Source organism: Drosophila obscura, unplaced genomic scaffold, assembly GCF_018151105.1.
Source record: "Drosophila obscura isolate BZ-5 IFL unplaced genomic scaffold, ASM1815110v1 contig_30, whole genome shotgun sequence".
NCBI classification, from domain to species: Eukaryota; Metazoa; Arthropoda; class Insecta; order Diptera; family Drosophilidae; genus Drosophila; species Drosophila obscura.
The window spans coordinates 1,450,451-1,462,892 of NW_024542818.1; the positions used below are offsets into that span (position 1 = coordinate 1,450,451).

At 46.3% G+C, this 12,442-nt stretch overlaps 2 protein-coding genes across 4 annotated transcripts; one reads left to right on the plus strand and one right to left on the minus strand.

Annotated features, from left to right (window-relative positions):
* Positions 1–431: 431 nt before the first annotated feature.
* On the minus strand, positions 432–5,271 carry LOC111068763 (puromycin-sensitive aminopeptidase). Of its 3 annotated transcripts, XM_022358476.2 has the most exons (8): positions 5,182–5,257; positions 5,036–5,103; positions 4,767–4,832; positions 3,980–4,596; positions 2,345–3,161; positions 956–2,280; positions 768–890; positions 432–707 (listed from the first exon to the last, which is right to left on the minus strand). In XM_022358476.2, exons 2-8 carry the CDS (start codon positions 5,097–5,099, stop codon positions 498–500), a joined length of 3,222 nt encoding a protein of 1,073 aa, XP_022214168.2. In that variant the 5' UTR covers positions 5,100–5,103; positions 5,182–5,257; the 3' UTR covers positions 432–497. The 3 variants fall into 3 exon arrangements, with proteins under 3 accessions (XP_022214168.2, XP_041450496.1, XP_041450497.1); XM_041594562.1 differs by lacking the exon at positions 4,767–4,832 and having other exon boundaries at positions 5,182–5,256; XM_041594563.1 differs by lacking the exons at positions 4,767–4,832; positions 5,036–5,103 and having other exon boundaries at positions 5,182–5,271.
* A 158-nt stretch (positions 5,272–5,429) lies between these two features.
* On the plus strand, positions 5,430–12,110 carry LOC111068744 (protein cueball). Its single transcript, XM_022358434.2, has 4 exons — positions 5,430–5,792; positions 9,213–10,632; positions 10,696–11,029; positions 11,091–12,110. The coding sequence occupies exons 1-4, from the start codon at positions 5,705–5,707 to the stop codon at positions 11,193–11,195; spliced, it is 1,947 nt and encodes a 648-aa protein (XP_022214126.2). The 5' UTR covers positions 5,430–5,704; the 3' UTR covers positions 11,196–12,110.
* The last annotated feature ends 332 nt before the right edge of the window (positions 12,111–12,442 follow it).

Below are 12,442 nucleotides of genomic sequence, written 5' to 3' on the forward strand. Positions count from 1 at the left end.
GCAGAATTTGGTTTGAATTATTCCCAATTTTCAGTTTTGTTTAACGTTTTTTTTTAACGTTTCCTAGAAATTGCATTTATTAATCGTAATAAACTCAACAAGTTTATAATTTCAGCATGTTTATGCACACGGATAAGGTTAAGCGATTATACATTCCATTACATTTAAGGCCATAAATGCAGCTAGAAGAGGTCTGGGTTCTGTTTGTGTCCATTTGTATAGTGTAGGGTGTGGTTGTGGTTGGATCCTTGATTGAAGACAGTTTGCTTCTCATGTGTGTTCTGTGACTGTTTTGGCTGCATAGATTGATGCTCTATGATGCTAATGAAAGATCGGTAGTGTTGTGGTTGCTGTTGAACTGGCTGGTGTGGTTTCTGGTGTTTACTCTGGGTTATTCTGGTGCTGAATTGTGTGTATTTTGCTGTGGGAGGGCCGGTGTTACTCTTTTTGTGATTCGTTTGTTAAATGCTTTGGTATGCTCGAGGGCGAGACCATGTCTATACGCTCTTCAGGTAAGTGGATAGCTTCGCGCGATCACGCTCCAGCCAGGCGGCATTCAGGCGTATTGTCTCCACGGCCTGGGAGACAGTACGCTCGCAGCCGGGTATCTGCGTTACCCTAAAGAATTCCTCCACTTCTTTGGCCTTCTCCTCGGAGGCATAGTTCTCGATGAGATACTTGATCAGTCGCGTGAGCAGGAAGCCGCCCTAAAATAGGGTATATAATGAAGATTCCATTTGGAAACCAAAAAGTACTGTAAGACTTACCTGATAGCGTTCGAGAAGCTGCTTGTTGCTGGTCTTGAAGAACTCCCAGGCCATGTCACGGCCCTTGGGATTAATGGCAACGGCAACTATTACAAAGACAGAGTCCTGTGCGCGCACTTCACCCTAAGAAGCAGATTGAGGATGATATACAAGGAACCGCAATCATTTTGAGAGACTATCACACTTACCGACATGGCAAAATCAATGACGCGACGCAGCAGCTTCACATCGGTACTGCAGCCGAGGGCCCGTGAGATGCGATCCTGCTCCTCATGCAGATCCGTGGTGCGGTACATGGCGAGCATCTCTTCGAAGACCTTCTCATCGCCGTCCTGTAGCGCCGCCTTGTAGCAGGTGCTGCGCAGATCGGCGGGCAGCAGATTGGTACCGTTTATATGACTGCGGAAGCGCTGGCGCGCCACCTCGATGACATCGTTGCTGCGGAAGGACACAAGACGAGTAAGGACGAGGCTGCGCAGCAGCGTATCCAAATGGTTCTCGCCATCGCGTGGCTCCCAGCCCAGACGCTGGGCCACTGGCTCATAGAGGTTGCGTCCAAAGCGATGGAAGTCGTCCATGAGATCCGTGTGGGATATCAGAATATGCAGATTGGTCAGGGAATTGGTGATGGCTGTCCACACCGTGTAGTTTGTCTCGTTTCTGTAGCCATCCACGAGGGCCAGCACATCGGCCGTGCTGGCATGACCCGCCTGCACCATGGCAAACATATCATCGATCAGTCCCAGTCGATCCAGAGGAGGAAGCTCCATATTCTTCACCGCTGGCATCAGCTGCTCCAGCATTTCCTTTGAGTAGCGCGTGCGGTAGTAGCCCACGGTGCCGGGATTGATTTTGATCCAATCGCTGGCGGAAACACCATCCAGAACGACCTCCATGGAGGGTTTGTCCAGCAGGAAGGTCTTGGCTATCGCCGTGGGATTGCGAGAGGTGGACACCGAAATGGGCACCACCCAGAGGCAGTCCTCATCGGCTTGGGAGCCATCGGCCGTGAATTTCCTTTGGCTGAGGCGCAGAATGCGCTGTGACTTGCCCTTCTGCTCGGACTCAACGCTCACCACGGGGAATCCCTTGTACTGTGTCCACGAGGACATGACCTCGGCCACATTCTTGGAGCTCGCCTCCTGCAGTGCCGTCCACAGATCCTCGGTACTGGTATTGCCATACTGATGGCGCGTCAGGTAGATATTCATGCCCTTGCGGAAGTCATCCTCGCCAATGTAGTCGTGGAGCATGCGAATCACCGATGCGCCCTTGTTGTAGCTAATCTCATCGAAGATCTCATCAATCTCCGACGGATGACCGACAGGCACTTCGATGGGATGGGAGTTCTTTAGCGAATCCAGCTCCAGGGCACGCGTGTACATGTCTGTGACGAACTGCGTCCAAATATCGTACTCGGGGAACAGATGGTGCACGCAAAGAAACTCCACAAAGGAGGCATAGCCCTCGTTGAGCCACAGATGTGTCCACCATTCCATGGTAACCAGGTTGCCTGCAAAAGGAATGCAAAAGATGACTTAAAGCAAGAGAAGATGCATAGAGATGGAGGCACTTACCGAACCACTGATGTGCAATCTCATGGCCCACGGTGAGGGCAATGGACTGCTTGCGCATCAGCGATGTGTTCTTGGGATCAACGAGAACAAATGTCTCGCGGTAGGTAACCAGTCCCCAGTTCTCCATGGCGCCGGCCGAGAAGTCCGAAATTGCAATTAGATCCATCTTGGGCAGTGGATAGGCAATATTAAAGTAGTCCTTGTAATAAGGCAGCACCTTGGTGGCCACATCCAGGGCGAATTGTCCCTGCTCGCGCTTGCCTACGGGCGTGAAGACGCGCACAATGACGCCATCCTCGGATTTGCCCTCCACGAAATCATATTCGCCGACGACGCAGGCCACCAGATAGGTGGACATGATGGGTGTACGATCGAAACGCACACGGCGCAGGCCGCCGTCCAGGGCATCCTCCTTTTTGACGGGCATATTGGACAGGGCCACCCGATTCTTGGGCACCACCAGTGTGATGTCGAATGTCGCCTTGATGGCGGGCTCGTCCCAGCAGGGGAAGCAGCGCCGCGCATCGGTGGCCTCGAACTGGGTGACGCCCGCATAGCGCTCCTCCCCGCTGGAGGTAAAGTATTTGCTGCGATAGAAGCCCTTCATCTTGTCATTCAGTTCCCCCGTAAACGACATGTGCAGCACTCCGGCCGTTTCCGCGGGAATACTCTGCTCGAACTCCAGTGTCGCCGTCTCGGCATCCGTGGAGTAGACGATGCGGTCTGGTTTCAGCTTGGTGCACTCAAACTCCAGCTGCGCCTCCTCGATGATTATGTCCAGGGCATTGAGGACGATCTGTGTGGTCGGCTCCTTAACCTGCAAAACGGTCAAATGGTAAAAGAAATGAGTCAATAACCCGTTAGAACAGAAACAGTTAGCTGGGAGATGGCAGAACAGCGACCATAAACAGTTATTCCAAGGTCATAGAAATTGCCGCTTTTTTTGTTGCCTTTATGTCGAGTTTCCGGCTTAAGCTCCAGCAATCAGAACCGCCCCAAACTCTAAAACTCGTTTTGACCAAATTTATACACTGCCAAACAAAAATGGAACAAAACGAACGGGAAACTACCTGGAGCTATGCTCCATTACGCCCCACTTCCCCGCATTAAGGACTTCCAGTTAAATATAAAGGTAACAAAATATCCACCCTAGCTTTGACTATTTTATCAATCCGTAAATCTTCGCATCATTTATCCATCCCTCTTTCGCTGAAGAGTATCAAAAGTGCGACCAAGCCCCGCATATGACCATATTTGGCTTCGACGCAGGCAAAAACGTAAACAAAATTTACAGTTATGAGAGCGGGAGACGTAGAGATTGAGGCTTCACATAAATTTTATTTGTTGCGCTACGGAGCCCCAAGTGCCCCGTCATTCTGCGTATTCCCAGCAACAAAGAAACCATTTCCTCGTTTTTATGTTCACATCTGTGTGTGTGCCTACTTATGCATTTGCCATTGTTTGCGTGTGTGTGTGTGTGTGGTGTATGCAAATTGCAGCATAAAGAGAAATGTCCAAAATATTTTTGCACACGACACGTCAGACGGGCAGAAAATTCACACAAACACAACGCTGGCACTGGAAAGTGAAAGCGAAAACGGAAAGACAATACAGATAACGAGACTCTTTACTCACTTGGACTTGCACTATTGTCTTGCCCTTAAATGTGAAAGCCTCCAGATCGGGCTGCAGTAGCAGCTCGTAATGCTTTGGCACCACATTCGTGGGCAGCCGCTTGAACTCTAGCTTCTGCGCCATGCCGTTAACCTCCTCCTGTTGCTGCACTCGAGTCTCCTGTTGAGTGTGCGCCCGTCGAGTCTGCTGTTGCTGTGGCTGGCCTGCCTTTTGTCCTGGACCCACGTCCGCCGATGTGTACGCTAAGATGGCCCGATACTGATTGCACAAGTCACCGAGCAGCGGTGCGTCCGAGTTCTTCAGTGAAGCGCCCAGAGAGACGGAGGAGTAGTCGCGATAGAATTGCTTCTGAACCTTGAAGAACTGCTTCGACGAAATCAGCTCGTTCAGATGGGCAGTCTCTGTGCGGCGGATATGGGCGTTAGAATGCTTATCGAATGTTGAGGGAGAGACGTTAGCAAACAGCCGATAATGGTTAGCAACGTTGCAGTTTTTCTGGTTGTTGGAAGTGTAGGAGTAGTTCTGGTTGCAGGAGGACTTGCTGTTATTCTCACTGGGGTTTAGTAACTGTGGCTGGGTTGCGGTTGCGGGGTAACAGCTTTGGATGGGTCTGGCAGCTGAAATGGCAGAGAAAGGCAGGACAATTGGTTCTCGTTAGTATTATCAGCGACACAGCAATTATTGATAAGCGTTTCTTCACGTCTTGTTATTTGATTAGCTCTGGCTGCAGGGAGCCGGAGGGGAGGTAAGTTAGAGCGGGATTTGCTCTCCCAGTTCGCTCTCTCACCTTCGCACAAGTGTTGCTCGAACTCGGTGTTCGCCTTGGCTACTTCCAAGTTGAGTTTGCCAATTTCTGGAAAGATTAGTGTTGCACTTATTGCACTATTCGTACATTTGAGATAAAGTTGAATGGAGGAAAAAACTATATGCTGACTGCTTGCGGTTATCGAACAACACCACGCACACACATACACGCTTCAAGTGGCCCACTTTCTAATCGATTTGAGCCAGCTGTTTGGCCGGCTAAATATGTTAAATGAACACTTGTGTAATCACCGTTTTTCAGCCTCCAGGCTTGTTTGGCCGTACGAACACCTCCCCTCAGTGCATTCTTGTACATTGCACTTTACGTTTTAAGTTACGCAAATAATTAAATAAATAAAAGAGTTGTCGGATATTATTGCGTATACTGCGGCACTTACCAACACTGTCGATAACAACTTTCTTCCCCGTTATTTTCAAAAAAACAAATAAAAACTGGTAATTTAGCTCGAAACAAACTTTCCGAACTTTTAGAAATGACTATTTAATTCAGGCATTCTTATTAAACTTATTCAGAATTCAGAACGATTTATTTTAGCGAATGCACATGTATTCGAAAACAGCTGTTTTTTCCGATTGCTATATTACAACCCTGCCACAGTGGAGGGATAAATAAATAAATTATTTTTTATTTTTAAGTGGAATGTTGTCGCGGTTGCATGGTTGAACGGGTCTGATTCGCGATCCTTAAACCCTTTTATAACCGAGTACGGTGAACGTGAAAAGATCGCGGTATTTCTTCGAATCCGACTAAATTCTCCATCCAATAATTATTTTCCCGCGACTATATAAAGTGCAAGACCACACCAATCCATCCAAATTACTTATCCGCGACACTTAACCATTAAATAGAAGACTGTTGTGCAATCGAGTGAAGTCTGAAATTCAAAATAGGCAACAAAAATGTTATGGTGTCCGTCAGTTCTAGTGCCAGTTATAGCTGTGGTCGCCTGTCTTCCTGTCCTGGCCATTGGAACGCCTCTCGAATGGGGTAAGAACCGAACAGGAGCATGGGCTCCATTGACCCTCTGGCAATGCCACTGCCACCTACCTAACCTTCATTTCCGCTTAAAATCTATTCGACATCAACAATGCCGTACCGTTCACCTCGCTGCAGGCGAGGCGCTCCCCCTGTGGCTCTTATGTAATCGCTTGACACTAGAATTATGTATTATCGAGCATGCAATACTCGTACTCGTGCGTAAGTGTGAAGAGTACGAGCAGGTGGAACTGGCTATCAGCTGAACGGGTTTAACTTCTCTTCTATCAATCATCGTCCTATGCGTCGAAGCGCGGGCTTTTCTTATCAATGCACACGTCCCCCTGATAACTAATAACAAAATAAATGCGAAAAATCATTCAAAGCATTCAATTCATTAGTCGGTGTTTTACAAAGCAGCCAAACTTTCTATTCACAGACGAGAGGGTTTCGGTTACGCTCTCTCTGTCAAGTTGCCTCTCTTTTCCAAATCAACGTGGCCGGCAAAAACAACATTTGGTTTTTGCCACCTTCCTACCCCTTCCACCACATTTGTCGCACCATCAAGCCACAAGCCACCACTGTTGCCGCCATAGACATGGGATATTTTGTCACGTATGCCATACATCATTTGCCGAGCCGGCTTCATTTTAGATATGCTTCTATGTAGCTGTAGTTTCTTCCATTCTCCTCTTTCACCACTCCACACAGGGAAATTATGCACGCAAGCAGTTTTTGAATTGGATTACTCTGATACCGCCTGCAGCTGCAGTATGGTGTTTCCCGATAGAATTTCCAAGTCGCAATTCAAAACCTCATCCAAATACGTAGCTTCATTAGATATGCTTGTAGGAAGGGTTTGAAAAATTACAATAAGTCACATTTATATTTCTCTTTTGCTCTGCACGAAGTTCTAGCTGTAGTTGATCTTCCTTTGAAGAATGTGTGTAGGGGAAATTATGCAGGCAAGCAGTTTATGGGATTTGGTTTCACTGCTTGCAACTGCAGCATAATAATTCCCGAAACCGAAAGAATTTCCAAGTCGCAATCCAAAACCCCATTCAGAGCCCAGGACCAGCTATCATTTCATGCCCTTTCCGATTCGAGCAACAGATATCGTGCATAACTAAAACCCAGACAGCTGAAAACTTAATTTCTGTAATCGTATAGTCAATGAGATCGATGGGCCACCACGTGCATCGAGAAAATCCACTACGAGCATTCCCTGTTCCCCCGTAGATAGTGACATTGAAAAACCATATCTGACGCGATAGGAAAAAGCTCCCATGAATCATAAAATTAGAGGGGGCTTGATAAAAATAGTCTAGTAAATTCCATTAGGGAAAAATCAGTCGAAATTGGTCAATGATTGAAAATGAAATCTAGATTTTTATTAGATAAATGCAAGCATGCAGAATTTCCCTATTGCAGGGAGGGGAAAAAGAAAACTCTCCACAAAAATGGGAACAGATCTATTTCCCAGAAATGCAATGGTACAAATGAAAGAGGGATTAAATTACAAGGAAAACTTCACTACTTGTTTGCATTATTTTCCTGAATCGGGAAACCCTCCAGGAATACCTTAAAATGTTAGTAATATTTTGTTCGCTTTTTTGTATAGTTCCCAGAATGTCCACAAAATCCATACCCTATGAGCTCTTTATAGTGTAAAAGCATTCAGAAATAAGAAGTAAAATAATGCCTAATAAATATAAATTAATAAACTATTTCTGCATCAATAAAAACGTTGACCTCAAACGCAGAAGCCTTGGAGGTCAGCGCGCTGCCGGTGAGAGGTGGTTCCGTCGCTCGTTCATTCGCGTTTCTACTATTATTGTCTTTGTATTATTGTTTTTACAACCATCACGATGATAATTGGCTAGCACACGAACCCATACATATGGATGAATCATGAATACCCATTATTTATGTTTAGGTTTTTGGCAAAAACTATAGCAACAGTGACCTACAAAAGTGCGAGGCCCCCCAGCTGTAGGGCCAATGACCAAGTCGATATGGATTGATTTTAGCCAGATGATCGATGGATACCAAAGGAAATGGAAGTCGTGTAAAAGTAGAAGCAAGCCTCCCCTCTCTCTCTCTCTTTTGCTTTCCTTCAGCCTTCATTGGATTCGTGTTCTTTTCTGTTCCGGAACTGCTCGGCTTTTTCTGCCTGTTCCGCCAGCTGCAATGTTTCCATTTCCGTGCGAGATCCAATCCAGAAAAATTCTTTATCTTTATGCACAGGCAACAGGTGCTGCTGCAAGCGCAGCCTTTCAGGCGATAATCATTCACATTAGCTTGACTGTTAATTAAATAAATGAACACACGCCCCTGTGCGTTTTACAACAGGTTTTTTGTCTTTCGATCTCATTACGCTTAAAGTACCCTGCACCATGCGGGTATATTGACATTTCGCTGCAGCACGCTCTCGTTTCGGTTGCACATCTTGCGTTTCATGCGGTTGTCACGCCCGGGCTGCGTTTCGTTTGTTGGATCACTAAATGGGTGTACGTTCTTATAATTTTATATACCCAGTAAACGTTTTAAATTTCAGTATTTCAGACAAACAAAATCAAAATCGAAAAAAATTCCATAAAAGCGATCGAGCTGTCAGGGTATTAAAGGTTATTTTCTTTCTTGTTTACCAATTTCGCTTGAGTGGTGCTGGCTGGGGGGCGGGCTATCCCGTTTTCGAATCAAGTATTTCTTATCAAATCTCTTCATATAACATTTTTGCACACTGTACATCCAGATTTAGAAGGCGGCGGCCATGTTTTTTTTGTTTTGCCGGATTCAAGGTCACCATAGACATCACATCGATTGGGTGTGAAAGCTGAAACCATTAGCAGTACATGGGGAAAATTAATGGAAATTGATGTGACATTTCCACCCCATTGGTCGTAACACAAATCGGTGGGTTTTCCCTCAACGCTGCAGATAGAGATAGATCCTTGGCGCCACTGAAGTGCTTTACATTTGCTTATCAGTGGCTAGACCTCTAGACGTAAATGATCTCTAAAACTCTGCGACATATTGGGGCGACACATCACATCAAATCGATTGGCGCCACATTAAATCATCAATATTATTATTAATAATTGAAACGCAATTCTGGCAGAATATTTCTGTTGCAAAATTCTAAATTGAATTCCACAAATGGCGGAATGATTTGATTGCAATTTAGGAGTCACTTTTGGCAATGCTTAATGGATCGATCAAATGGATGGCAAGGGGAGCATTGAGCATCTAAGCATTGATTGAACTTAATTTTCGCAAACCAAAACAGGCAAAAAACATATAAAAAAAAATATAGTTAAATTTTTAACGATAAATCACGTGTGCGTTTCGATGATATTTTAGGTATTGCACACTGCTCCAACAACTATATTTAGAAATGATTTCTAACTGGATTTCGTTTCTCTTTTGTAGAATTTGCGATCACTTTGAAGTCGAAAATCCTGTTCGTAGATGAATTCTGGCGCACTTTGGCCTCGGCAGCCCACGAGTTTGATGAACTCTCCGCCCTGACCTTTGACGAAACGGAGGAGCTCATATACTTCCACGATCGACTGCACCAGAATGGCAGCATATTCTCGCTGCGAAGAGACGCACTGATGGCCTCCCACATAGCCGAGCAGGCAATACAGCGCACGGGAAATGAATCTGTGGGAGGATTGGCCTACGATCCGCTCAATAGGAACCTCTTCTGGTCAGACACGCTGCAGAAGAAGATCTACTTTGCCTCAATCGATAGCAAGGTAACGGAGGAGCCCAAAGTGCTGGTGGATCTTAGCCAGGAGGGTGCACGGCCCGATGGTGTGGCCGTGGATGTGTGCCGCAGGAAGCTCTACTGGACGAACTCCAACATCACGCATCCAACGGTGGAGAGCATCGATTTGGCTGGCACCAACCGTCAGGTGATCATCGACACGGACATTGATATGCCGCGTGGCATTGTGGTGGACCAACTGTCGGATCGCATCTACTGGATCGATGACCTGAAGGGCGTGTTCTTTGCGCTGAAAAGTGCGCGATTGGATGGCTCCGATCGGCAGTTGGTGCTGCACGACAAGCACCACGAACCCCTCAACCTTGCGGTGACCAATGACGCCATCTACTGGACGGACAAGACCACCAAGGCAGTGTGGAGCCATCCAAAGGTGCCCATTGTCAAGGCCACTACTACCACGAGTCCGGTTAAGGCAGAGGAAGAAGATACGGCCACGGAGACAATCGCAGACATTGAACCAGAGCCCGTGGCAGAAGTCTCCGCACTCGTTCGCGTGGCCAATCTCAGCGAGGAGGCGCGTGGCATTGTGGCACGCACTGGATTCTATCAGCGACTGCAGAAGGATGAACATTGCTCCAATGTGGTGCGAAAGATCAAGGAGCGACTCGATCAGATGGCCAAGAAAAAGCAAATGCGCAGCCTGGTGGACGAGAAGGTGGCCCAACTGGAGCGCGAACATTGCCTGAACGGAGGCACCTACATTGCCGATCGGGTGCTGTGCATCTGCCCGACGGGCTACAAGGGCTCGCGCTGTGAGATTCGCGAGTGCCACAACTTTTGTGTGCATGGCACCTGCGAGATCAGTGATCGAGCGTATCCCAAATGCTACTGCCAGCCGGGATTCTCGGGCGAGCGTTGCGAGATCAGCAAATGCTCGGGACTGTGCCTTAATGGCGGCCACTGCAAGCTGGAGGACATCTCTGAGAAGCCCAGCTGCGAGTGTCCCCATAACTTTGCCGGAGAGCGATGCGAGCAAAACTCAACGGAGATCTGTGCGTTGTTCTGTCGCCTGCTGAAGCATGAGGCGGATATCTATGTGCCCTTTGGCTGCCACGATATGTGAGTAGACGAGTAATCCTCAATGGCATCCTCAACTAATTCTTTCGCTTTTCTCCCCTTTAGCTGCGAGGAACTGGCCAAGGATGCAAGCGATAAGATTGCCATACCGCAGTATCAGCATCTGGAGGTGTGCATGACACCCAGTCCATGGACCAGCAATGTGATCATTGTCCTCGTTGTGGGCATAGTCTCATGCTTCTTCCTGGTGGCCGTCATAGTCCATGGCTTCCGTCGTTTGTACAAACCGAAGAGGCCACGCATCAAAAAGACATTTGTGTATCGAAATCCGGCGCGCGCAAACTCCTCTGGTGACACACCGCTGACCAATCGCCCGCTGGCCACAGAACAGTGCGAGATTACGATAGAGAACTGCTGCAACATGAATATCTGCGAGACGGTAAGGAGGCATACATATACTATAAATCGAAGAGAACCCTTGACTAAATTGTTTGTTGTAGCCTTGTTTCGATCCTAAGCTGGTGGAGCAGAAGCTGGCCAAGTCCTCCAATTGCAAGGAGGACAAGAAGATACTAATCCAAAACATGGACGATGATCTATACTAAAGAGAGGGGCCGGCCCAACAAGAGCCGGCTCTATCAAAACTGAACCTTGTGATAGTCGATGTCGAGTGCGGTGTTTGGTATTCGAGCTTGAAAAGCTGCTGCCCGCCCGGCTCTCGGCCCCGTTTGCCCTCAAGGTGCACCATTCAGAGAACACCAGAGAAGCCACCCCACCCAGAGAAGACGCTGGTGGTGGTATTAAAACACTTAACACTCGCCAAAACCATTTACTTAAACCGAAAGCAACATGTGTACTTAGCAGATCTTCCGATCGTAGAACTGCTGTGGTCTCTCGTTAATTTATTTTAGTGAATCATTTTTCATTCTAGGGTTTTATTACAATTAGTAGGATTTTTAGCTCAAAGTCGAGAGAGAAACCAATTTAAATTCGTTTCGTTTTAATTCTGTTCATTAATTTTTGGTTTTTATATGAAATTTGCTATGAAAATGATGAAAGTCGGGAGTGACCGACATAAGCTTTAACATGGAATAAACACACGGAAAACAAAGAACTGTAGAATTAGGAAGAAAGAAGCAATCACGAAAGCACACGCACAACTCTCGCGACAGAGATAACGCCCATCTCCATTGTGATTTATCAAAACAAAACAACGCTGAAAACTGGTATAAATAATGGTGTAATAGTTAAAATTATTCATTAAAGAAGTTCCTGTTCCATTTTAAAAACATCTATTTTCGCCGTCTCATGCCCCCTACCCCACATATGCCATAGCTTGCCCTTCTCACCATGCTAACTCTGAGCCTCTTCCCCAATCCTCTCCAGCACAAACCCATATTTCGGCAATGAGGCTCTACCGCAGGGCAACAAAGACGAAGAGAGTTGTAAATATTAAATAATAGTTTAATTTTAGTTGTAGTCCTTAAGCAACAGGGTTGAATAAATAAAATCAAAAACTACATGCAGTTGTTTGGCTTACTTACATGCCACTTGCTCTAATATCCACACAATGATGTCACTATTAATATAGATATGTATGTAGGCTTACAAAATTACACACTGCACTGGGCCTAATCTAGCCACTCGCGCAGGTTATTCTGCTGATTTTCAGTAGCTCATACTGCACTATTTATCACAATTTCCTTTGTTATTTGGTACACTTACTAACTAACTGAGTTTAATATTATTTTATTATTTCACATTTTCCAAATGATGACTTTTCAAATAAATTTGTTACCAGCAAATTTTCGGGGGACTTTTCAAAACATAATTAGTCGATAGACTTTATCGG